The sequence below is a fragment of the Tasmannia lanceolata genome, unplaced genomic scaffold, assembly GCF_043159265.1.
Source record: "Tasmannia lanceolata isolate RefF3 unplaced genomic scaffold, GAP_Taslan_0.1 ptg000003l, whole genome shotgun sequence".
Lineage (NCBI taxonomy): Eukaryota > Viridiplantae > Streptophyta > Magnoliopsida > Canellales > Winteraceae > Tasmannia > Tasmannia lanceolata.
Genome location: NW_027518680.1, coordinates 19341538 through 19367504, shown reverse-complemented (window position 1 = coordinate 19367504; position 25967 = coordinate 19341538). Strand labels below are relative to the sequence as shown.

At 37.6% G+C, this 25967-nt stretch overlaps 2 protein-coding genes across 2 annotated transcripts in view; both read right to left on the bottom strand.

Moving 5' to 3' along the window:
- LOC143853428 (alpha/beta-Hydrolases superfamily protein) overlaps positions 1 to 18620 on the bottom strand; it is a 35518-nt gene extending 16898 nt beyond the window's left edge. The window contains exons 1-3 of the mRNA XM_077363190.1: positions 18319 to 18620; positions 10807 to 10877; positions 10599 to 10679 (exon numbers count right to left, since the gene is read on the bottom strand). Coding sequence (XP_077219305.1) covers positions 10599 to 10679; positions 10807 to 10877; positions 18319 to 18547 — 381 coding nt within the window. The 5' untranslated portion in view covers positions 18548 to 18620. The remainder of the gene's footprint in view (positions 1 to 10598; positions 10680 to 10806; positions 10878 to 18318) is intronic.
- A 2476-nt stretch (positions 18621 to 21096) lies between these two features.
- The window catches only part of LOC143861804 (protein tesmin/TSO1-like CXC 5), a 36062-nt gene continuing 31191 nt past the window's right edge, over positions 21097 to 25967 (bottom strand). Inside the window, exons 5-8 of the mRNA XM_077372741.1 lie at positions 25175 to 25278; positions 24955 to 25049; positions 22892 to 23314; positions 21097 to 21449 (exon numbers count right to left, since the gene is read on the bottom strand). Coding sequence (XP_077228856.1) covers positions 21268 to 21449; positions 22892 to 23314; positions 24955 to 25049; positions 25175 to 25278 — 804 coding nt within the window. The 3' untranslated portion in view covers positions 21097 to 21267. The remainder of the gene's footprint in view (positions 21450 to 22891; positions 23315 to 24954; positions 25050 to 25174; positions 25279 to 25967) is intronic.

Genomic DNA, 25967 nt, shown 5'->3' with positions numbered 1-25967 from the left:
GCTAATTGTGGAAAACTTGGATTAAGAAACTAACCTTTAATATTAAATCTAATTGGGAAATCCACTTTAAGCACAAAACTCATTAGCTATTAAAAACCCAAAACATAGGCTTTTGCTACCCTACTTGTGCACGTCCAAAAACCGAGAGAGAAAGAGAGAGAAGAGAGATAAAACAAGAAAAGGAAAAGGATAAGAGGGATTGATCTTCAAACCCTATTCTTGTTTCGAGTAAGTGCCTAAAATCTTTCTATATGTGTTTTTGCTTGTGATTCATGGTGTTTGATTTTTTATTTCCTTAAATCTCTTTCGAATTAGGGTTCAAAGCTGTTTTTCTTCGAATCAAGATTTTCTTTTGATCTTTATATGTAAAAGATGATTTTCTTGGAAGACAATTCATGTGCATGATCCGTAGTATATATATATATATAGAGGAAACTGTTGGTGCGCTTAAGCTCACCAAGCTTATGGTGCGCTTAAGCGCCCAATCACATGGGGGCCCACTTTGTTAGGATGATCCAAAGCATTCATTTGAAAGGCCCTTACATAGATGGGGGGTGTACCAAAAATCAGCTCCATAGAATCATCCTAACTCATCCATTTGTGGAGGTCAAAATGGACAGACCTTGTTTGTCCACAAATCTGCCCATTTTTTTCCTCCACAAATGGAGGGTTAGGATGATCCTATGGAGCTGATTTTTGGTACACCCCCTATCTACGATAGGGCCTTGCAAATGAATGGTTTGGATCACTACAGAAAATGTGGGACCCATGTGATTAGGCGCTTAAGCGCACCATAAGCTTGGTGAGCTTAAGCGCACCAACAGTTTCCTCATATATATATATATATATGTGAGGAATATGTTCGTGCGCTTGAGCATTGGAACCAAATGGTGCGCTTGAGTGCACCATTCACATGGGTCCCACAATTTCTGTGAGGATCCAAACCATTCATTTGCAAGGCCCTATCATAGATAGGGTGTGTACCAAAAATCAGCTCCATTGAATCATCCTAACCCCTCCAAAAGTGGAGGGCAAAAATGGGCAGATTTGTGGTCTGTCCATTTTGACCTCCACAAATGGATGGGTTAGGATGATCCTATGGAGCTGATTTTTTGTACACACCCTATCTATGTAAGGCCCTTTCTAGTGAATGCTTTGGATCATCCTAACAATGTGGGCCTCATTGGTTTGAGAGCTCAAGCTCACCATAAGGTTCCAACGCTCAAGCTCACAATCCTTTTCCTCTATATATATATATATATATATATATATATATATATATATATATATATATGTGTGTGTGTGTGTGTGTGTGTGTGTGTGTGTGTGATTTTTTTATAAAGATCAGATCAAGTGAGTCGTATATTAAGCCCTATGGCTGTTTTTCCATAAAATCAGCATGCCTATAATTTATTATCATGTAGAAAAGATATTCTTTTAAAATCAAATTCATATATATATATATATATGATATAAATATAATAGAAGTTTCGGTTTTCTAATTATTTCTTCATGCGCATGCTGTGTGTGTGTGTGTGTGTATATATATATATATACACTTAAGAATTGTTTCCTAGATATATCAAAGCATGTGTGTGATTTGAATATGAAATAGCAACTGTTTTTCTTCCAAACAGTGTGATTTATTTGATGTAAAAAAAACCATGTACTTCAAAAATCAGCCCATAGGTGATATGCTTGATAAATCATATAATTATTTTTCTTTCGGAGAAAGACCTAGTGTTTGTATAAATTGTTTGTACTTGTCTTTTTGTTAAAAACAACCCCTAACATGATTTTTACCCAAGTACATATATACACATAAGATATATATATATATATATATCTTATGCAAATAATTAAGAATCTGATTAGTATATGAATTACACATAGGTATTAATACCCGTGAGTGTATCTTTTGGATGCATGACACTGAAATCTTTGGGAATAGAATTTAAAGAACAAAACCTAAAATGTTATGACCCTCCAACTATCCTAGGGTCAGAGTTAAAGTATAATTTAACAGAAACTTAGTGTGCACATGATTTTTGTTTCAGATTTGGTAGCACATTCGACTCTGTCCTCTGACAATAAGGATTTCTCACTCTCTCACACCACAAGTAATTAAGGTAGGTGACGGTAACCTAAACTTGTACTCTTGAGCAATGATTGATTTATATGCATGCAATGAAATTCTTAGTAGAGATAGAATTATTCATGATAATGATGTAGTTAAGATGATTGTTCCTTATTAATATGCATCGTGCTCTCATGTTTTATTATATTAGTAGCATGCAAATGTTGAAAAATGATGAAATGCCAGTAGCTTGCAAAAGATGAAATGTTTATGATTCCTTGTTAAAGGAAAAAGGAAAATGTGGGAAGCAATAAAATTGCTAAAAATGTCTTCAAGATATTGGAAAGAAAAAAAGAAGGATATGGATGATATGCCGGTAAAACAGATAAGAGACAAAGACATTGGGAAAATAATTTGGTGGATTGGGCGGAGGTATGAGTCATCCAAGAATAATGAAATTCCGAGCCGGCATTTGGTTTTAGCACACCCCCTTGGCGGTAAATGCATCCTCTTAGACCATGATGTCAAGAGGCGGAGTGACTATTAAGCACGTCGTAAAAAGTCCCTCATGCCCACTACCTGTAGACGAGGGTAGTGGAACGTATTGGGGGCGAGACAACAAGCTAAGGGAGCTTGATTGTCTTGGGTGAGTCGTCTCATGCATTAATAATGATAATAACAAAATATAAATTTCTCACCTGTAAAACGTTATTGTGTTGCTAGAATAGTGGTTCCAAATTTATTTATGCCATAGCATGTCTCTTATTACTGTTAATGATTTCTTTAGAAATAAATTATGTTATATGTTCACTTATGGAATTAAGTTGTATGCCTTTAAATTCAAGAGTTGTTTAATTGTATTTGTTTAGGTACCGAATGAGTCTACATAGTTCTTTGAACTAACACAAAAAATTCCCCACAGGTTTTGCTACAAATGATGACATTGAGACAAATGCTAATGAGGAAATCGAGAATAAAAATGGGGTGTGCAAGAGCGAGGATAGAGTAATTGGTGTGGCCATGTGGCCTTGGCGGCTATTAGTCTTATTCTTATTTTGTTTCTGTTTTTTGTTATTATGTCAAACCCTCTTATTAGACTCTTTAGTAAAAGTAAACTTTTAATTGAATTTTTGTTGGCTTTTGTTAACGGTCCGGGTTTAGAGTTACATCTGAAAATCCGGGTCGTTACAGTGTCAATTTTTTGGATGATGGATACATCCATTGTGAAGGTAGAAGTTCAACCTTATATTATTTTATGTTTCAAAATGAAGGTTAAACTAATCAAATATGACCATAGGATTCAAGATCATATTTGATCACTCTTTAGCACCTTTTGAGTATGAACATAGGATTTAACCTTCACTGAAGTCCTATTGTCATATTTGATTATTTGGGCATGCTGTAGCTGTTTTTGCTCCACTAGACCTTACTACTCAAGTTCTAATAAACTATTGTCAAATATATAGCACATTAGTCATTATCTTTCCACTTTTTACAATTGCTAATTGTGATTCCTACAATAGATATTCTTATATGCTTATTTTTTGTAGCGTAATTTATGTTGGGCTTGTTTAGACAAACACAAAGTTGATTTTTAGTGTGGCTTTTCCTAATCACAGTTTTTTTTTCACTGATGTACACTCGTTAATAATCTTGATTACGTCATGATATTCCCACCAAGTTCTAATAAACTATTGTCAAATATATCGCACATTAGTCATTATCTTTCCACTTTTCTCAGTTGCTAATTGTGATTCCTACAATAGGTATTCTTATATGGTTGTTTTTTGTAGCGTAATTTATGTTGGGCTTGTTTAGACAAACACAAAATTGATTTTTAGTGTGGCTTTTCCTAATCACTGTTTTTTTTTCACTGATGTACACGCATTAATAATCTTGATTACGTCGTAATATACCCACCAAATTCAAGATTCTATATTGCATATTCAAGAAGCCTCCAACCAATTGTAAGAAGGTAAACTACTAATAAGGGTTCAGATTTATTATTTGTCTCAAATTGCAAAGCTCTATCTAATTGTTGGAATGTTACTTATCAATTCCAATTGAAAAGCTCTAACTAATGTATTGCCCATTAATCTTAGAAGAAACCTAAAAAACCAAATCGACATTTTATCCCTTCTTGCGCTGCTTGATAACATGCCTTTCCAATGAATCTTTCACATAAAAACCAAAAAGCTTAAAAGCATGGTCTTCTGATGCATATAATAGTGCCCTGCTTTTTTTTTTTTTTTAGAACCACTTGGATGTCCAAAACTGATTGTTGGACTGAAGAGGTAATTTTGGGTTCAATAATAAGTTTTGGGCTCACAATTGGCTCTCAAAATCCAAAGCCAACCGGGCCACAGGAGAGTGATGTGGCTATCAAGTTTGATTCACTTGATATAGGTTTGCGTTCTCTTCCATGTGGATCACAGTAGCCTTATTAAACATTGGGGAGCCCTTCACATTGGCCCTGGTTCCTTTATTGGTCATTGGGCCTCCAATGTGGACACTGTAGCTTTCTTATTAATTGGACCTTAAATGAGATTTTTCTCTTCTATGTAATTTTGAAATTTTGTATTTGTCAGCATCTACTCTTAAGAGATTCCATATTCTAACTGGAACTGCCTTTCTCACTTTATAATTTTGGTTCTCAAGGTGCTGTTTACGAGCCTCTTATTTTTCAATGACTTGTGCGGGGTGGGAGATCCGGAAAATTGAACGAGTTAGTACCATTTCCCTAGATTTTGGACCTTTGTAAGTAACTGAACAAAGCAGGAGATGGTACTCATCTATAAAAGCTTTGTACAGTTGATGTCCATGTTCATGTTCATGTGGACATGTTGAATGCTTCTTTTTTTGGCCATTACATATGCTATACCAAGGGGGCATCTGTGGGAAGATGTGGGAATTAGTACAGGAATACTGACGGTAAGGAAAAATAATTTTAATAAACTTATCATGTAGAGTTTACTTTTAGATGCTTTGTTTTCTTGGTCTCACTAATTACTTTTCTCAGGTCATGAAAGTAGACCTAGAGGAGGTTCTCTTAGGGAGCGTATATGCTTCTATATGGCCAGGTAATATCACCATTATACTTTTCGCATTTCCAAAATATCCATTTCGTATTTTCATAGAAGAGCAAACATTGAACAAGCCAAATTTCAGAGAGTTTATGCTTTATGCAGAGTTCTATTTACATCTCAAGGTTTATTTTTCTTCTGAAAGTCGCATAAAGCCACAGCTTGAGGAATTAGGAAGGGCATGATTTTCTTTGACTCCCCATTCAACATATGGGGAGATCAGCTAATGAAATAGCAGATGAATTGGCAAAAGAAGTTGCAGAGAAGGCGGAAGTAGAGTTTTTCAAGGATTCATTGGGCTAATGTTAGTAGCCTTGGGGGGAAGCTTTTCTCCCCTTGATGTACCTTAGCTTTAGTTTGGAATAAATTTGTCACTTTTAAAAAATAATGACTTATAAATTATGTAGTGCATTTTAGGCTGTTAATCACGGATCTTTGCTAAGTCATATGTTGTAGACTTGCAGTGTAGTTGCCCTTGAGTGGCTTTCGTTATTGAATCTTAGTCGATAAGATGTCGATAAGATTATTGAAAAACATGTATTTTATCTATGGTTATTTGGGTTCCAACAATGTTTCTTATGGTCTATTTCTTACAGCAATTTACATGATCCAGTCTACGAAATGAATGTAATCGTTGATGCCATGGAGTTGTTACAGCTTAAAAGATGCTTGATGGAATAAGCATGTTCTTTCCAAGGGTATCTTGAACAGCCATATCTGATTTTCTTACAACAGTAGATTATGTCTAGGTAATGTTTTGTTGAAATATGAAAATATGGTGCATCTTACTAAATGGCGTGGCTTACATCAGGGCAGTTGACAGAATTAGTTGGTCCTTCATCTTATGGTAAAACACAAGTAGTTTGAATTCATATGGCACCTTCGCAAGGATTCGTCTACTTCGTGGAGAATTTAATTTTAACTTGCTTCACGAAAGCCATCATAAAAAGGTCATTTGATATATTTGGATTTAACAAGAACCAGTTCTCTATTAGTGACCATTGATACTTGTTTGGTAGATAGGATTAGTACATATATGTATGATTTTCTTCTTTTTAATGTTTAAAACTTCTCTATTTGTTATCCTATCATCGGTAGTCGCACGTGCAAGGCGCGTGCACTTCTACTAGTCATAAAAAAAGGGGTAAGTCATTGATGTTGTCATGATTATATAAACATGAAGTTTTCATATACTTTAGAGAGTTTAATTGATAGTTACAAGTTTTCCTTAATGGGTTTTGGGTTTTAATCCTGCTTTGATCATGTTTTGATCAAACTCGTTGTCATGTTATCTCTTTCTGTTTCTATTAACCACAATTCAATTGGTATGTCTGTGACTGCTCAATTCTCTTGCAAGTTTCTTATTTAGTGAATTAGTAATAGAATTACACCCATCAAGCAATTTCCATTGTAGATATTGAATTCATTGTTCCTTCGAATTATCTATGGGCTCTTAGGCATCAAAATTTGGATATTTATTGAAAATGCAATTTTGTAACTAGTTTTCCCTATGGTTATTTCAGCCAATTTTGTATCTCTCTTTTTTTTAGTAACTTTTGCTATTGTTCAAAAAAAATCTTCAACATTGCTTGACTCTTACAGAAGAATGCCCAATTTAGACATAAAGCACCTCTTTAAATATAAGTTAAGGAATTTTCTTTTCTTTTTGCTTTTTTCTTTTAATGGTGGCAAATCTCATTAAAAAAAGCACCTTTTAAAAAATATGACACTTTCCATGGCCAACGGGAAAAAATGAAAAATCAGGGTCTTGGGGACTAGTTCTGCTCTCTTTGTGCTTACTATAATTTTAAATGGAGCGTAGGTGTCGATGGTGCCATCAGGAAAAAAAAAAAAAAAAAAAAGGCATCACCATCTGCAGTCTGCCGTCCGGTGGGTGAGATCCAGATTCGAAAAAGTAAAAAAGACCAGAGGTGGAGGTATGAGGATTGGCTCTGCCCACCCTGCAACTATGTTAATTTTAAACGACGAATCAGATGTCTTTTATGTCATCTGGGTAAAAAGGAGAAAGACTCGTGCTCTGCTCCACCCCCCACCACCTCAGGGGTTGGAGGTTCGGTATCTCAGGATATTGACCCTTGGCCTGACTTCGGAGTAATCTCCCCCTCTTCGGGGGAAGATGGGCCACTATCCCTTGCTATTTCTAGAAAGGAGGTGAAAACGAGAATGGACTCCCTCAAGGCTTGCTTGGTGGACAAAAGGAAGGATCTGTCTGGATCCCTTCAGGACCTTTGGTTGCGGGCCAAAAGTTCCTGGAATATCCCCATCCTCCCTTGTCCCTGCTTGCTTTCTAAGGATGAAATCCTCTTTATATTTAACTCGGGGAGGTGGCCTCAAGGGTTTTGACCTTAGGGGCTGCAGCTTGGGGAGATTTTTTATCTTCTCTCTCCCATTGGTCCCCATATTACATTCAGGGGTCTGAGATCTTATGGGTTAAGTTCTTTGGCACTCCATTACATGTGTGAGCTACATCAACGGTTGAAGCCTTGGGAAACCTCTTTGGGCAGGTAATGGATGTGAAAATGGAAGGAATCCATAACCAGTGTATGAGTTTTGTATCAGCCAAAATCAAGGCCCCGAGATGGAAGCTGACCTCTTCCTCTGTGAAACTATGGGTTTCCGAGCATTGCTACACAGTTGGAGTCTCAATTCAGGATTCCACAGGACTCCAACTGCTCACTTGGGATAGTCCGAGCAAGCCCTCCCCCTTGTCGGAGTTTCCCCCAGTGAGTAGGCCGCCGGTGATCTCCCTTGAGAACCAGATAAGGTCTTCCGAGGTTATGAGGGGCCCACCATCAGAATTCAAATTCCAAATTTTCAGAGGTTTGCGGTGGAAAATCGCTAGGCCCCGTTCCCAAGCCTACCCCGAAAGGGCATCTGGGCCCCAACCTAAGCTTTTCAAAACATGGTTTTGGTTTACCTTGGAACAAAGGATTGAGTGTAGACTTATCTAAGGTCAGCGCTAATTTAGACTCAAGAAATATGGCCCGGATTTCTAAAAGTCTCCTCTGCCCCCCTCTCTAAACACGTGGCTCGTTCGATTTAGGGGTAGGTGTTCCGAGTTGTTTTTCCCCTGACATGATCTAAGTTTTCTGGAGGCTTTCCTTGTGGCCATCATAAAGAAGACGTATGTTGGTGCACTACGGATACCATTGAAGAATGAAAAGATCTGTCTGATTTAGAAGGTGTACAATTAGTTGTCTTTCCTTGCGTGGGAAGTTAAAAAGTCTCCGTGTTTTTTGTTTTGGCGGATTTATTAATGTGCAATCCCTCAAAGGCAATGATGTTTGCAGGTTGAGAAGTGTGAAGGATACCTGCTCTTTTAGGATTGGAGGGTGGTTTAAGTGTAGTAGGGATAACCTCATAACCCGAAGGAAGATAATGAAGCTTTTGGGAATTGCCACTTCGGCGCATTTAATGTTGCCCTATGATAGCGGGAGTTTTTCACAAATTTGGTTAATTGGCCCTCCCTCAATATCCAGTCCGAGGTGGTCCTCGTTTTGGTTCATTATTTCCTTTGCTTTCTCTGGGTTTGGGGTCTTGGACCTACGATGGAAAACCAGAGCGGTTCGTCTTCCTCTTGTCCTGCTTCTTCAAGATTGCTTCTAAGCAAAAAGAGAAAGTTGCCGATGGACCACTTTGAGATGGAGACCTCCTTAAAACTTCTGAAAAAGATGGCATACCTGGAGGAATTTGCATCTAAACACTTGCCCACTCATAGAGAAGTTACTCGGGATTTCTTAAAACGGCATTGGAAGTTATTTAAGGAGGAGGCTAATAGGACGCCAGAAGTGCTCTTTAGTCTAACTGGTTTGCGTAACATTAAAGAATCCCATTCTCCTATGCACAAGCATCCCTTATTCATCAAACTGTTGGAGGAAGAGCAAGCCTCAAGGCGCCTTCGGTGGGAGGAGGGTAAGAAGATGGGGATTCAAAAATTAGAGGCAATGATTTCCAGAAAGAGAGCATCAGAAGAGAAAGCTCCATCTGATGACAAGCTCTAGGCCTTGAGACTTGATGAGGAGGTCTTCGCTTCTGAGGTTGTGGGTCTTATTCTGGAGTTAAAGAAATCCTCTGTCTAGCTTGTCTCTTCGGGGTTCTGATGGAGAGTGATGCTTCAGATTTTTTGAGGTGGGGCCCGATGGAACAGAGATAGTTTATTTTGGATTTGGTGGTAGCCCTCACGACTGTAAATTGCTAGGGACTCTGGTCCCATTTTTTTGGTGAATTTGAAAGTACTCCAAGGGGGAGAATCAATTGACAGAGTCCCATTATGGCTTGAGTGACCACGGTCTTTCGCCTAATGAGGCATTTCTCCTAGAAGTTTTTTTTAGTTTTTTTGTCCAGGAGCTTTAGTAATCCAATCAGAGGATTGAATTGATGCATAGTAGAAGTTGATGGTCGTGAAGATCAGTGAAGAAGGGGCGTTGAAGTGGGCGAGAGGCTGATCAATACAATGCTGAATTCTCTATTTATATGCTACCTTTTATCTCCTTGGTTCAGAAGTATGCTTCTGGCCATCTTTATTGATATTATGTAATACTAGATGGGACTCCTTGTCCCGTGTGTATAATTAAGGGTATCAATGAAACTTACTGTCAATTTTCAAAAAAAAAAATCTAATTAAAAAAAGGAGGACTGAGAAAGTCAACCCAGGAATTACAAAGAGACTGAAAAGAAAAGAACAACACCACAAAGAAACAAAGCCCTATCACGGGGAGTAAGAAATCAAACAACTCAATATCCTGCTTATGTACTCCCTCCCTAGCAAGCTTATCGGCGATCCCATTGGCAGATCTTCTTACATGCAAGAAAGTGAGAGAGAAGCCTTCGCATTTATCTTTAATCTCATCAAAAAAGTGACCAAACCTCCAAGGTCGAATCAAAGATCCCTTGAGCCACCTAATGACATTGAGCAAGTCCCCTTCAACTATTGTTTGGGCAGACTATCTCTATATGAAAACATGACTCCTTAATATATTGCCCTCACCTCTCCTTCGTTGGCGTCTGCTATTCCAGTAGGTCCTGAGAAAGCTCAAATAACCTCCCCCAAAGAGTTCTTGAGAACGCGCCCCCAATGCCAGCTGGCCCCAGGTTACCAAAACTAGAGCCGTCGAAATTTAACTTCAGCATCCCATTGGGGGGAGGCTGCCAAGTTAGGGAATTTTCTTTCTCCGAGTTACAGCTTATTAGATAATTTTCTTTCTAAAATTCGAGTTACAGGTATCTTCAAAGGCCTAGTAATCTTTTAAAAGAGTTTGGATGTTTTGGTAATTTTTCCACTAACAATTTCTTTTATTTTTCTGGACAAATCCATACCTCCTTCAGCAACAGTAATTAATTATTTTTTTAAAGAAATAATTTGTCATCACTAACATTATTCAAATATCATTAGAATGAAAAATAACACAACAGCTTACCTCAGTAATCAAGTAAAGATTCTCCTCTTTCAGTCTGTCATTGAGACCTGACACATTCTTCTTTGGGCATGACTCCATTGCCTGTGCAAATATCACAAAAGTCAATCCAAGCCCCAGAATCATCAATAACAACCATAAAGAACAAAAATCACCAAAAAAATCAATAAAAGTCTCCGACGAAATTCAAGGTCAATTCAAAGTTTCAAACCTCTCTGGAGGCTGGACCTCCCTGATACATCGGATTTGTAACAGGAGTTGCCGACTCCACAGAAAGAGGGGCTGGAAAAAAAAATGAAACATAAGATAAAACTTTCCAAGCAATGAATAAATCAACCAAAAATGAAACCATGCTACATTTTCAAATCAGAGAAAAAAAAGGAAAGTACCAAAAAAGAAATTTCTATAGTTTATCAACTTCAGTACTAAACTATTCTAACTTTCGAAGTCAAAAATAAATAATATTTCATAATGCCACTCGTTTACATGCTCCTGTCCCATACCAGGCCGGGTCCCACCTAGTCCATACATAGGCGGGCCCCACTCAGGACCGTAACACAATTAGGCCAGTGGTTTTTCCCTTCACCCCAGAGGGTTTTCCACGTAAAATTTTCTGGTGTCAATTGTCAATTTACTTTTCGCTTCCATATTTGTATCCCATTTAAAATTCATAGCTTCGATTCGGGAAAACTTTATCCGGGCCTGTAATTTCGCAATAGTAACCCTTTTTTCCCAACATTGCCAATTCTAATAAAGGGGCTTGAATGAAAGAAGCAAATCAAATAATGCAATCCAAAATGATACAGTGATCTCAAGGGTTTCTGAACATGCCCATCTCCCTTAGCTTCTGGGTTTCTGAACTTCATTTCCCATCTTACTTTTCAACATTTAAAGATGATAAAAGAACATTAAAACTTAGAACATGCAGAAGACCGGCTTTAAAATTCCATAATTTTTGCATCTGATAGTAAATCCTAAATCCCATTAGATCTATAAAATTCAGAAACCGAGACCAGTTGTGATTGATAAATCGTGTAAGTTGGCATTACCAATCGACTGTGGCAACACCACAAGTATGTTCATTAGCACACTCAGCAGAGCAACAAGCATTCAAACGATTAAAATAAAACAAACATGTGCAATTCTAATCGTGCCCTATATCAGTAACATTCTACAGAGAGCACTAAGGGGATAGGAACTTATTATAGGATGTTATCATCAAGGATTTTGCCTAGAGACCATAGAGAAATAACGAAATTCAGGGATTCGATCTGCTATGTTCTCTCATCAATTAAAGAAAATTGAAAGAAAGGCTAGCTCCATGGCTTATAAGTTGCTTTTCTCCATCTATCGACTGCTTTTTCTTTTCATACAAAATCAAAATCGATGAGAAGAGTAGAGGAGAGAGAGGAAAAAAATTGGTGGAAGAAGAAACCCTCATATTCACAGGGAATGGGATTAGGTGAAATTGTTGGTGGGATTTCCTAAAATATAGAAATTATAATGAATATGTAGAGTTGCTTCAAGTCGCGTAATCGCTTTCCTTAAGACAAATTTCGCCCCACCAATTGTGTCCAAAGGGGATCTGCGAATTGCCTCCAATATACAATGAAGCCTTGGAGGAATGTCCTACAAATGTTTGATGACACTTTGCACAAGTGGAATCAAACGCAAAATGCCTTTCAAGAACTTAAAGCCTTTGAGAAAAACAAAAAATTGTTTCCGCACTAGTTAATGAACAAAACAACTTGATAAAAACAAGAGAGTAGGAGATTGCTAGAGAAAGAAAGAAAAGGACAACAATAACTAAATTTCAGGAGTTTGAAAAGACAGATTTTGCTCTTTTTATAGAGCATTAGATGTCTATTCATTAAGGGAAACATTCCTTTAAGACATCTCTTAGATTGGTTTGAATGATCACCATTTGATCACATCCCTTTGTGATTTAAGTGGTTTGGATCATGCACAAGGTGTCCCTTATGTTTGAAATTATCAATGACTGTTGGGAAGCAAAAGACATGAAGAAAGGTCGAAAAACGGAAGTGAAAAGCCATGTACATTTCTTCCCAGCGGATAGTTTTTCAAACAGTTGCGGTCGCCCGCCGGCATGTGCCTGTTCATTTTATTTTCACGATCCAAAGAACCGCGGTCGACCTCCGACACCTCCCTGGAAATTAATTAAGATTCCAGTAATCTATCCGCGGTCGCCCGGGATACCCCGGTCGACCGGCCCTGTCTTAAAATTGTTTTTATAATTTAAATAAAACTTGTGAAAACTGACTTGATTTTCTCAATATCATTTTGTAAAATCTTAATCCCCCACCATTTTCAAAATGAAAATAATTTTCTCGTTAGGCTTGGAAACCTTATGCATAAATGAAGGTATCTCACGATTTGAACCTTCACTTAGTGTAAACACATCAAAGTCAATCAGAATTGCATAGTAGACGTATCTTTGAACTAGCTATTCTATTTGATTAACCAGACAGATCTACACACACAAGATTTCATCTCTATAGGCAATTTTTAAGAGCCGACACATGTATTGGCCTTGTGTCTATATTTAGGTTTCATGAGCGCTCCAGAGACTAGCCAAGTCTCATAGGAAGCGGCACCACTCCCACACACACATAGGTAGACTTATCAAGAGTGTCCCTGTACCTAAAACACTCCAACACCCTGTTATAAGTCTATTAAGAGCCAATTTGCTCATCCTTACCCTTTTAAATATTACAGGTACCAAGCACTTTACCTTGGACTCATTGAACTCAAGACTTGATGTTTATTCAAGCATTGAGTCGAGGTTCCATCATTGGTGACTATTGGTTAATGGCTTTAACCCCATCCCTACTGATGTTTTACACACCATATCTCTTGCAACAGCTTTAGTCAGAGGATCAGCTAAATTTTGGCTCGATCTCACATAATCAGTAGTTACAACCCCATTGGTTAGTAACTCTCTTATAGTACTATGTCTAAGTCCTATATGTCTGGACTTACCATTATAAACATGATTATATGCCCTAGATAGTGTGGCCTGACTATCACAATGGACATAAATCGATGGCATTGGTTTAAGCCATAACGGAATTTCCAATAATGAATTCCTAAACCATTCTGCCTCTTTACAACATGCAGCCAAAGCTATAAACTTTGCCTCCATATTAGAAGTAGTAATGCATGTTTGCTTTTTAGAAGCCCAGGAGATAGCTCCTCCACCAAGAGTGAAAATCCACCCACTGGTTGATGTATGGTCTACCCGTTAGGTTATCCAACTGGCATCAGTGTATATCCTTCTATCACTGTTGGATACCCACTATAATATAAACCATAATCCATAGTCCTCTTCAAGTATTTTAAATACTCTACATATTGCATTCCAATGTGCAAAACCAGGACTACTGGTAAATCTGCTAAGTTTACCTACTACAAATGCTATGTCTGGTCTCGTACATGTCATAGCGTACATGAGACTGCCAATGGCACTAGAATACTCTAGTTGGGAAATAATCCTATCATTATTAGGATATAGCCTCCCACTAAGATCAATAGGTGTTGAAACAGGTGAACACTCAAAATGATTAAACCTTTTGAGCACATTTTCTATGTAGTGAGATTGGGTTAGAATCAAACTATTGTTATTTCTTATGATTCTTATTCCCAAGATTACATCTGCTTCACCCATGTCTTTCATATCAAAATTTTGAGACAAAAATGATTTAGTATTTTGAATATATTCAATATCTGTACTAAATATTAACATGTCATCAACATATAGACATATTATAACACCTATATTACTGTCAAACTTACTATAGATACATTTATCTGACTCACGTATTCTATAGCCATTTGACACTAAAACTTTATCAAATCTTTCATGCCATTGCTTACGGGCTTGTTTAAGCCTATACAAAGATTTGATCAGTTTACAAACCTTATGCTCTTGTCCTAACAATATGAAACCTTCTTGTTGTTCCATGTGTACTTCTTCATCCAATTCACCGTTCAAGAATGCAGTTCTAACATCCATTTGGTGAATATGAAGTTTGTATATGGAAGCAAGAGCTATCAAGACTCTAATGGTAGTAATTCTACCCACTGGTGCATAACTGTCAAAATAATCAATACCGAATTTTTTTGTAAACTCTTTGGGAACTAATCTTGCCTTAAACTTCTCTATTGATCCATCTACTCTCATCTTCTTCTTGAAGATCCACTTACAACCTATTGGTTTTGACCTAGGTGGTAGGTTAACCAAAATCCAAGTTTTATTTTCCATGATTGAATCCATTTCGTCATTAATTGCTTCCTTCCAAAAGGTTTTAGGATCACTTTCTATATTTAGGTCTAACATGATCGAAGTTTTGAGTTTTTCTCTTGTTCCATCGACTAGAAAGGTAACAAAGTCAGGACCAAAACTCTTTTCTTTTCGATCTCTTTTACTTCTTATTTCACTAGTTTCACTTCTCTTTGAAGTTCTAGAGGAGGTTCCATGGAAGTACTAGACTCAACTTCCTTTGGACTAGAAGTAAATCTATTTTCATAAAAAATAGCATCTCTTGACTCAACTATATTGTTTACATTAAGATAGTCATTGGGTTCTATCAATAGAAACCTATAGGCCTAACTGTGAATGGCATATCGTAAAAACATACATTCAATACCCTTCTCTCCTAACTTTCTTAATTTAGGCTTAAGGAATTTAACTATAGCCCTACAACCTCAAACTTTAAGGTAATTTAAATTTGGTTTTCTTTTCTTCCAAAACTCATAAGGTGTTATATTAGATTTCTTACTTGAAACTCTATTCAAGATATGACAAGCCGTAAGCAAAGCTTCTCCCCAAAAACTTTTGTTTAGACCAGAGTTTACAAGCATTGCATTTACCATTTTTGTTAAAGTCCTATTCTTTCTTTCAGCCACTCCATTTTGTTGTGGAGTATAAGGGGCAGTAGTTTCATGAATAATACCTTCAGATTCACAAAAATCAGGAAAGTAATATTCACCACCCCTATCGGATCTTAAGCATTTAATCTTTTGATCCACATTGGTTTTCTACTTCAATTTTATACACTTTAAACTTTTCTAAAACTTCATTTTTGTGACTAAGGAGATATACATAACAGTACTTTGAATAATCATCAATGAAAGTGACAAAGTACTTTTTGCCTCCTCTAGTGGGAACACTATGTATATCACATACATCACTATAAACAAGATCTAACAAGTTATTATTTTTATAAACTTTAGGAAATGACTTTGTAACGATCTTAGTTCGTATGCATATCTTGCATTTGTCTACCAAGTCATGTTGATACTTAGGAATTAATTTTAATTTAACCATATCATCCATTTTCCTAGTATTAACATGTCTTAAGCGACTATGCCATAAAGATAAAGAAGAATCAACAACGTAAGCAAGCACATTCACTTTATTGATATTCAATTTGAACATTCCCTCATACATGTATCCCTTCCCAACAAAAGTACCACATTTAGAAAGAATAAATTTGTCAGATTCAAATACAAGTTTGAGACCATTCTCATTAAGAATGCTTCCAAATACTAAATTTTTTCTAACTTCTGGTACATGATAGACATCGGTTAGAGTGAGACATTTTCCAGATGTGAATTCTAATTCCACCTTTCCTCTTCCTTTTGACTTCTGTTGTCGACGAATTGCCCATGTAGAGCACACTTGCATCTTCAACCAATTCATATGATGAAAACAAATTCTTGTCTTTACAGACATACCTCGTCGCGCCCGAGTCAATCCACCAATCATTGCCATCTTCAAGGACATTTGCTTCTGAAATTATGGCCACAAACTTTTCTTTGTCCATTGGTGCACCCGACTTCTTATCCTTAAGAAGTCGACACTCACTCTTGTAATGGCCTGGTTTGCCACAATTGAAACAAGCCCCTTTCCTTTTCTTATTCTTATTGAACTTCTTTTCAGGATTCTTGTTTCTCTTCCGATTGCCTTTTCCTTGTTGGTTCGATTTTTGACATTTTTCACCAAATTGATTTTAGAGGATAGAGGTTCATGCTCTTCTTTGTCATCTCTTATCCTTGACTTTTCCTCAATCTTGAGGATTTGAGTCAAATCCTCAAGAGACATTTCCTCTTTCTTGTGCTTGAGACTTTTTCTAAAGTCTTCCCAAGTTGGTGGAAGTTTGTCAATTATCGAATGAACAATTAAAGAATCATCAAGAAGAATACCTTATAAATGTATTTGACTTACTATATGTTGAATTTCATGCAACTGATCAATTACAGACCTATCATCAACCATACGGAAATTCAAGAACCAACTTACAGTAAACTTCTTGCTACTTGCATCTTCCACCATGTACTTTGCTTCAAGTGCAGTCCAAATCTCACTTGCTGATCCCATGCTTTGGTATATGTCGAAAAGTGAATCCGACATAGCGTTGAGAATGTGCCCTTTACAAATGTAGTCATCTTGTTCCCATTTCAGCCTTGCACGAGCCTGCGCTAGAGTCTCATTTTCTACCGCCACCGGCCTTGGAGTTGTGAGAACACGAACAACTTTGAGCGAAGTGAGGATGAAGTGCAACTTCTTCTGCCACCGCTTGAAGTTCCCTTTGTCAAAGCGCTCAAGTTTGACGAAGTCTTGAGTCATTTGACGAAGTCTTGAGTCATTTGACGAACCAAAAACAACGCCATTGAAGCACTCAGAAACCACTAGAAAATTTGTCTTAAGATTGTTGGTGGGATTTCCTAAAATATAGAAATTATAATGAATCTGTAGAGTTGCTTCAAGTCGCGTAATCGCTTTCCTTAAGACAAATTTCGCCCAACCAGTTGTGTCCAAAGGGGATCTGCGAATTGCCTCCAAGATACAATGAAGCCTTGTAGGAATGTCCTACAAATGTTTAATGACACTTTGCACAAGTGGAATGAAACCCAAAATGCCTTTTAAGAACTTTAAGCTTTTGAGAAAAACACAAAACTGTTTCTGCAGAAAACAGTCTTTTGTGCACAATTTAATGAACAAAACAACTTGATAAAAACAAGAGATTAGGAGATTGCCAGAGAGAGAGAGAGAGAGAGAGAGAGAAAAGTACAGCAATAACTGAATTTCAGTAGTTTGAAAAGATAGATTTCTGCTCTTTTTATAGAGCATTAGATGTCTATTCATTAAGGGAAACATCCCTTTAAGACATCTCTTGGATTGGTTTGAATGATCACCATTTGATCACATCCCTTTGTGATTTAAGTGGTTTGGATCATGCACAAGGTGTCCCTTATGTTTGAAATTATCCATGACTGTTGGAAAGCAATAGACATGAAGAAAGGTTGAAAAAGGAAAGTGAAAAGCCATGTACATTTCTTCCCGATGGATAGTTTTTCAAACGGTCGCGGTCGACCGGGCTACCGCGGTCGCCCACCGGCATGCGCATGTTCATTTTATTTTTCACGATCCAAAGAACCGCGGTCGACCTCCAACACCTCCCTGGAAATTAATTAAGATTCCAGTAATCTATCCGCGGTCGCCCAGATACCCCGATCGACCGGCCTGTCTTAAAATTGTTTTTATAATTTAAATAAAACTTGTGAAAACTCACTTGATTTTCTCAATATCATTTTGTAAAATCTCTAACAGAAACTACCGAAATTTCAATATCTGAGAGGGGGAAAAAAACACTGAGAGAGAGAATTTCATTTCAAGATGGATTTCTAAGCAATGATTTACCTTCTCCCGATCTTCGACTGAGCAAAACATTGATAAAATCTGATCGGAGCTTCGTGATGTTAAGGGCTTCCATTTCCTCCCTTTGAAGAGACTCGCTTTTTCCCCTTATTCGAAACTGGTATTTATAGGTGGAGATTTTAAAAGGCAGTGGCCGCACGTGACTGAATGAACCAGAGCACGTGAGGACTATGACTAAGACATTCAACTGCGAGTGTGTAGCGGAGATCATGTTTTCCTGTCAAAGTGTGAGAAGCTCCGAAACGGAAGATCATGTTTTTCCCTACTTACCCCTTGTTTTTAATAATGACACTCCTCTTTTGTTTTTCTAGATTTTATATTGTGTGTTTGAAGCCTAGTATTTTAAAAATAAATAAAAAAATACAGTGGGGCCCACTACATAGGATGATCCAAACCGTTCCCTAAATATGCTGTATCTCGTAAATCATTTCCATAGGACGATCGCATAACTGTCCGATCTATAGGGGCTGAGTATTGTTCAAAAAGTACGGGGCTCCACTTTATAGGATGATTAGAACCGTTCATTTGTTGGGCTAACTCGGATCTATAGAGGTTTTTATAATATTGTGGGCCCCTACAGATCAGAGGGTTAGGATCATCCTATGTAAATGATATACTGGATACAGCATTTTAAGTTTTAACATTGTGGCCCATCAATGAACAGTTTGGATCATCTACTTTTTGAAAAATACACTTCACACTCACACATCATATAAAATCTCGTGTTGGGATTTGCTAGAGTTCATCGTAGAATATGGGCTGTTGGATGAGACAACAGCCACACTGGCTCACTTTTCAGCAGATTTTGTCTTCATTCATGATGGCGGCTTATGTCACATGCAACAGCCCATCCGCGAAATGCCTTCTGCCATGGACGCTACCAAATCTCCTATACTTACAAATCTTATAACGATAAGGAGTTTAAATATATATTTTCTAAAATAAGTATTCCATGGGAATTCATGGTTGCCAACACATAGCCAAAAGAAAGCATATATAATTCTCCATGTTATGAACACTGACACTTATTTTCATATTTAAGAGCTGATAGAAATGTCATTAAACTCAACGTTGATAGTTGCGCCCTTGGCAACCAAGCATGGGAGGCATTGGTGGCGTTTTTAAGAACTATTTGGATGGCTGATATCATCCTATGCTTTTGCCGGCTTATCGGAATCATTGATTCTACCGAAGCCGAGGTTAATGCCCTCTACAAGCGTTGACTGTTTTCTTCAACCAAACGGAGAGGCGGTTGGAAGTGGAAAGTGACTCCTCCAATGCTATGTTGTGGGTGAAGGTCATAGCACTAGTCCGTGGGGAATCGCCAACCTACTTGATGAGATAAAAGATCTATGTCTTTTTGGTGATTGTTCTTTTTCTCTCATTCTAGAAGAGCCAACGATTTGGCTGATCGGCTTGCCAAATCGGGAGGTTTTAGAGAACCTGTATATGGGGCATTCTCTCCCCCCATCAGTGCATTTGTAATCTTCTTTGTTTTAATTTTGAGAGATTTGGTTTCTTTATAAAAAAAAGTAACATATTTGTTTCTTTACTGTCTTAAGTACTAGCCAACACGTGAAAACCCTAGAGTGATGGAACGTGTTAGGGTAGGCCTGCAGGTCACTTAGGATTGTAACATTCCACCACACTCCTTAACTGTTCCTTTTGTGACTAAAACATGAGACGTGTTCACTTGATACCAAAGGTTTGGTACCTAACTAAGATTCCAAAAGCACTAGAACCAATGAAATGCATTAGATTAAGCTCTCAAGTCACATAGGATCATAAAATTGCACCATTCTCCGCAACCAACTTTCTCAGTAGCCCACTCTGTGACCTTTCAATTGTTATTTTCAGTAGCCATTTCACGAACTGTCCCTTCCATCAACAACCCCACTCTACAACGGGTCCCCTTTTCACAAGTCACCCCTTTCATCAAAAGCCCCATTCTATATTTCTATAATGGCTCTCACTCTGGATGTTCTATGTAGCCCCTTTACAAGGTGTCTCTTCTGTGACTCGAATACGAGATTAGTGTTTGGTTTGATATCAAACATTAGGTACCTAACAACTATAGGATTCATTTCATAGAAGAGTGGCAAAATTTACAGCTGGCTGCCAACCCTCCTCCTTTGTTAGGTACCTAACAAATACATCAAAAATCCCCTGAACTAGTTCGGCGTGTTAGGTTAAGCCCTTAAACCACATAAGATCGTAATATACTATCTTTCCTTTTTTTTCTATTCTACTGAGAGAGAGAGAGAGAGAGAGAGAGAGAGAGAGAGAGCCAAATGCTACTATAAAAAAAAATTCCATGGAATATCTGTTTACACAACGGGCTAGTGAGAGATGGATTTGAGAGGCGTGATGAGTGAAGACGGCATCATATGGAGCTAGAAATCAGAGAAAACAAACAAACTCTGGTGTAGAATATTGTTTTTTCCCCTGTTTTCCAGCTCTATCATAGCCTTTCCTCCCTCACCACGCACTCAAAAATCTTCATCATCTGTGACCATCTCACACTAGATACATCAGGATTTCATGAATTTGTTTTTCATGGTTGCCAAACATGTCCTTCAGAGGGGGAAAAAACCCAAACATTTATCAAAGATATGAAGAACAATGCATGATATGAGGGGCAGGTCAATGGTCAAGGGCGCGTTTGGGAATAATGGAGAGGTAAAAAATACAGACGCGCGCTCACACACCGGAACAGAGAGATCAGAACCAGAACAAGAGGATGTGAAGGAACTATATATATAAATAAATTAATGATGAGAAGAAAAATTGGATCCGATCGCGATCAATTCTTCGACCACAATCGGTTTTTAGAATGGCAAACATTCGCATACTGATTACAGCAATGGCTGCCTCTTAATTTTACAGTGATGCAGCAACATGCTTCTAAAACTCTTTCTACATCTCTACATTCTAAATCGGTGGTTTAAATTCCCCATTTTCAACTGGGTGTTGAGCCTTCGGAGGCAGAGAATTAGAAGTAGCAGTGACGTTTATAGCCGGATGTATCACTAGGGCAGCCGGAGTGCCATTACCAACAGCTTCTGAATGACTCGCTGGTTCAGTTTTTGCAGCCATCAAAGAGTAGTTCTCTTCTGTAATAGAGCATCAATGATGGAAAATAAAGCAATCAGAGAACTTGTAGACAGTTAATGTAGTTATATCTAAGGAAAAGAAAATGCTGAATACGAAAAGCGATCTCCAAGTGTTAGAAACAGACGGAAGTAACCCGAAAGGGCAAATTACCATGCCTTTTCTGCTAATGTGGTTGACTAAAAAAAGAAGAAATAGAGGCTTTCGGATATTTATGTCGAGGTGTGGATATGAACAAGCCAACACAATGATGAAAGCCATTCCACAGAAGCAGATGATAACGGATTTTTCAAGTTTGGGTGGACCTCAATAACAAAGGGCATATCACTTTCAGGAATGGCTTAAATCTGCCAAACAAATGAAACTCGCAAGACAAGAAACATAACTAGTTCTATTTTGGTAGCGAAGCTGAGATCAAGTAAAAATACATCAGAAGTTCAAAACTATTAAATGCCAAGCATTAGACAAACTTTATTTGAAGTTCTTTCCTAATAGCCATTAAATGTATGCCTAATCAGGGAAATTTTTCAAAAGGAAATGGAGTTTCCAAGTAACATAGAATTTCTCTTTCTGTTAAAACAGATATGAGGGCAAGAGATTCATGTGGGTCGATTGGCGTGAATGTGAATGTGAATTAATGCATGGGAACATTCTTTTGGAAAAGAAGTCCATAAACTGTTCAAAGCTTTCAGAGATTGTACCTTGATTACATTTTAGCCATTTCAAGGAACAACATGATCAGATCATGGGACAGCGTTGGTTTGCTTGGACTGCCATTCAGGAGATTTAAATGATTTTTTATTTTTTTTTGAAAAATATGAGATTTAAATGAATAATCTCAAGAAAAATAATTGGGAGACAGCCACCATCCACATGGCAGTTAAATGGTGATCTGGAGTGTAGATTGTGCCACCACAAGTCCGTTCCATCATCACCATACAACTACAATCAGAAGCATCCTCACCCTTGATCAGGCCTAAATAAAACAGCCATCCTTTATGGCTTTTCAACAAAAGTTAGGCCATTGATTGTTTCATGTCCCGATCAGGCACACATGGTCCTCGTTTGGCATGGCACCAAGGCTCACTGTACCTGGTACTAACCCACCAGATCAACCGCCCAGATCACCAAACACTTGCCTCATGGATGGAAAGAAGAATCATCCATAAAAGATAAGGATGGTAATAGTTCCCAGCAAGGTTTTAGATGTCGGTTTCATCCACAACTGAAATCAAAATTTCCACCGAAATTTCGGTGTAAATCTTAAAATTTCAGTGGAACTTGTTAAATTTTGGGTGTCGGCCCCGGCTGAAATCTGAAATTTCGGTGGAAATTTCAGTATTTCGGCCGAAATTTAAAACCATGGTTCCTAGAGCAGAATCCGAATATCAATTTAAAGTTTGAAAATGAAGAATCTATAATAGGAATGAAACTTGAGAGCTACCTTTTATTCTTCCGTAGGTGATGATCTTCTGAAGACAGTCCCAGAACTTTGTTAAGACACATCTCTCTTGCTCTGGATAGATCTCGGACATGCTCTGGCCATATGGTAAGCGTGAAGGTGTCCCATGGCCATGATTTGCAGCCCCAGATGGGGATGCTGATGTAAATATGCTGTCTTTCTCATCGCACATTAGTGCAAGCGTTCCAGGAGACATCGGCCTTCCTATCTCCACATCAGCTGTCTCCGTTCCAGACTCATCTGTGCCCATTTTATTAGCTTGGTTCACATTGGAACGGTCATCACATGCTGCTTTTCGAACCTCTAACTCTTTCAGGCAATCATCCCCATCTTGAGTTGAGGCAGCAAGAGAAATTTCCATCTGATCTTCTCTCCCTGTTTGCTTATCCTCTGTGCCTTTTTTCTCTGGAAAATGGTATCGCATCAGTCAAGAGACAATCAGGGATTACATCAAATCAACTTGCTCCAGTTAAGAATTCAAAATGATCGAACTCAACCAAGCACATGGAAAACCGGCGGATGGTCAACTTCATTGAGATTAAGATTAAGTTGAAGAAGGCTCGAGTGAGTACTCAAAAAAAATGAATAAACACTTGAACCAACTCAACTCAATCCCTAAAAACTAACAATTATATAAAGAACTAAAACAATAGACCGCAACATAAGCTTCAAAAATCAAACTCAATCAAATTCTCAGCTTAAGTTTCAACCATCATCGAGGTCCATTAGGTTTTTAAATTTCAGGACACTGGATACAATGTCACCAACATAATAAATTGGATAAGTTTATATAGGGTTATGTCAATACATAATCTAGATTCATTCACGCCACTTAGTTAAATGGTTGAACAGTGTCCTGCAGACTACCTTGTGGTAGTTCGAATTTTATGGATGAATATCTGTAAATAGGTATAAAGTAGATAATAAGAATGTCGTCGGTGAAAAACATCACTTTTCTGCTAGCTCAAATAAGTATATAAAGGTATTGGTACCTAACTGACTTGGACAGAGACCAAACACCTCATGTTAAATTGGAGGTCTTCGGCATGGAATTTCTTACGAAGACAACATGCCAACATATAATACGTTCATAAATATAGATGCACTAGTTCAATAATCAATAAAAAGTGACCATTTATCCAATTTTAATATATTTTATTTCCAACATTATCCTTAATTAGTCAAATGGGTCAATAATAAATCTTTGAGGACCCCAGAGATCGATATGTTCCAAGGAAAGCCCTGTCAAAGGATCGCAACAACAATCGGTAATCTTAATGTTTAAAAGTCAAAATCAAGTCAGATATCAGTTTTATGAATTTTAGTCAAAGAAACTTTGGCAACTCGGCTCAGACAATGGAGACTCAAGGGAGAAAATCGTGACAAAAAAATGAACAAAAGAGCAAGGGACCAATGTTTCTGGGATTTAGTGCAAAGATAGGTGTTAGGAAAACAAAACTTGAGAGTTTGGAGTTTGGAGTTTGGAAGAAAAAAAAAAACTAGGTCTACAATTTAAGTTTTCAGTGTGTTGGTTAATGGGGTGAACAAAGATTTTAAGATCCATAAAAATAGATTAGAGTTAGGTTTAGGGAGAAGAAAAAGGATAACGAAGGTGGCGAGAAGTAATTCTTTTGGATAATTTGGACAGCAAAGGATGATTTCGAGTGGTTGGGAAGATGGGCGATTTTGAAAGTATTCAAAATTTACAACAACCAAAAAAAGACCTTGAAGCAAAACAATTGCACGGAAACCAGAAAATATAGTTACATTGTTCACTTTTGTAAGCAGACAAATTTATGATTGAATAAGCAACTCGACCATCAGCTCGGTTAATTTAGTATTAAGATTTAAAAAAAAAAGCAAAAGTTTTTTGCACTCAGTGCTCGGATCCTTATAAACCAAGCAATTCGACGAAGCACAATCTTTTTACATATTGTTCTAAGTATTTATGAATATTATTCAGATTTGGATCCTAAAAAATTATATAGTGTGTAAATTGAAATACTCCATATACTTGCAAATATGTTGTTTCATTGAAAATATACCTGCAAATGTCTTGGCAGCCTCCCCTGATACTACCACCAAAAGTTTGCAAAGGTCCTTCACATGCTCTGGTTGCACGATGTCTGCTAACAGAGACCTTAGCAATTGAAAAATACCATTAATTTTTTTAAAGAGCAGTTGAAACATAGCTTCAAAGAAGTTCTAACTAAAAGAACAAATTAAATATTCCAGAGAATATAATATCAGAAAACATATTAACACCTGTACGTGAATTTTGAAGATCCTAGTACAGCAGGATTAACAACGCGGGCTACAGCAATGGAAGATAATGAAGTGGAAGGTGCAGTTGCCTTTATATGATTTGCCTGGTAAACACAAGACAAAGTGAGTGCCAGCTAAATCCAAAACATGTGCCCAAGGTGCAGTAACAAAACTCAGAACCAGAGTTGGATTGGAAAACCAGAAAATCTGAGATCTTTTTTTTATTTTTTTGAGCAAGCCTGAGATCAATTGGCGGCCATTTAAAACAAAAATTTGAAGAATCTACACCAGTTCAATATAGAAAAATGCACAAGCAAGTACATATAAGGTTTGATTTCATTAATCTACATAGGGAGACCATCCACTTTGTGTGTGCCCAGTAGTAACTGTAGCAATATGAAATGGACTGGGGCACTAAATAGGAGAAAGAAAAATAGCAGGGGTTGTTAAGCATTTTCTCTCCAAAAAATATGGGCCCTGTGAAACAACCAGTTACTCCAAAAGCTTAAGCTGTTGGAGATGGAGTTATTTAATTTTTTATACTTAACACTCCCCCTCACGTGTGGCCTCTCTTTTTAGGGTTGGCCTACACGTGGCCCCTCTTTTTTCCGGTTGACCATTACAAGTGGATTTTTAATATCAAGGAGGTTTGAACCGAGGACCTTTGCTCCCATACCATGTGAAACAACCAATTACTCCAAAAGCTTAAGCTGTTGGAGATGGAGTTATTTAATCTTTTATACTTTAACAGGCCGAAAGGAATGGATATCCATTAAATGAAACAACTACCGGA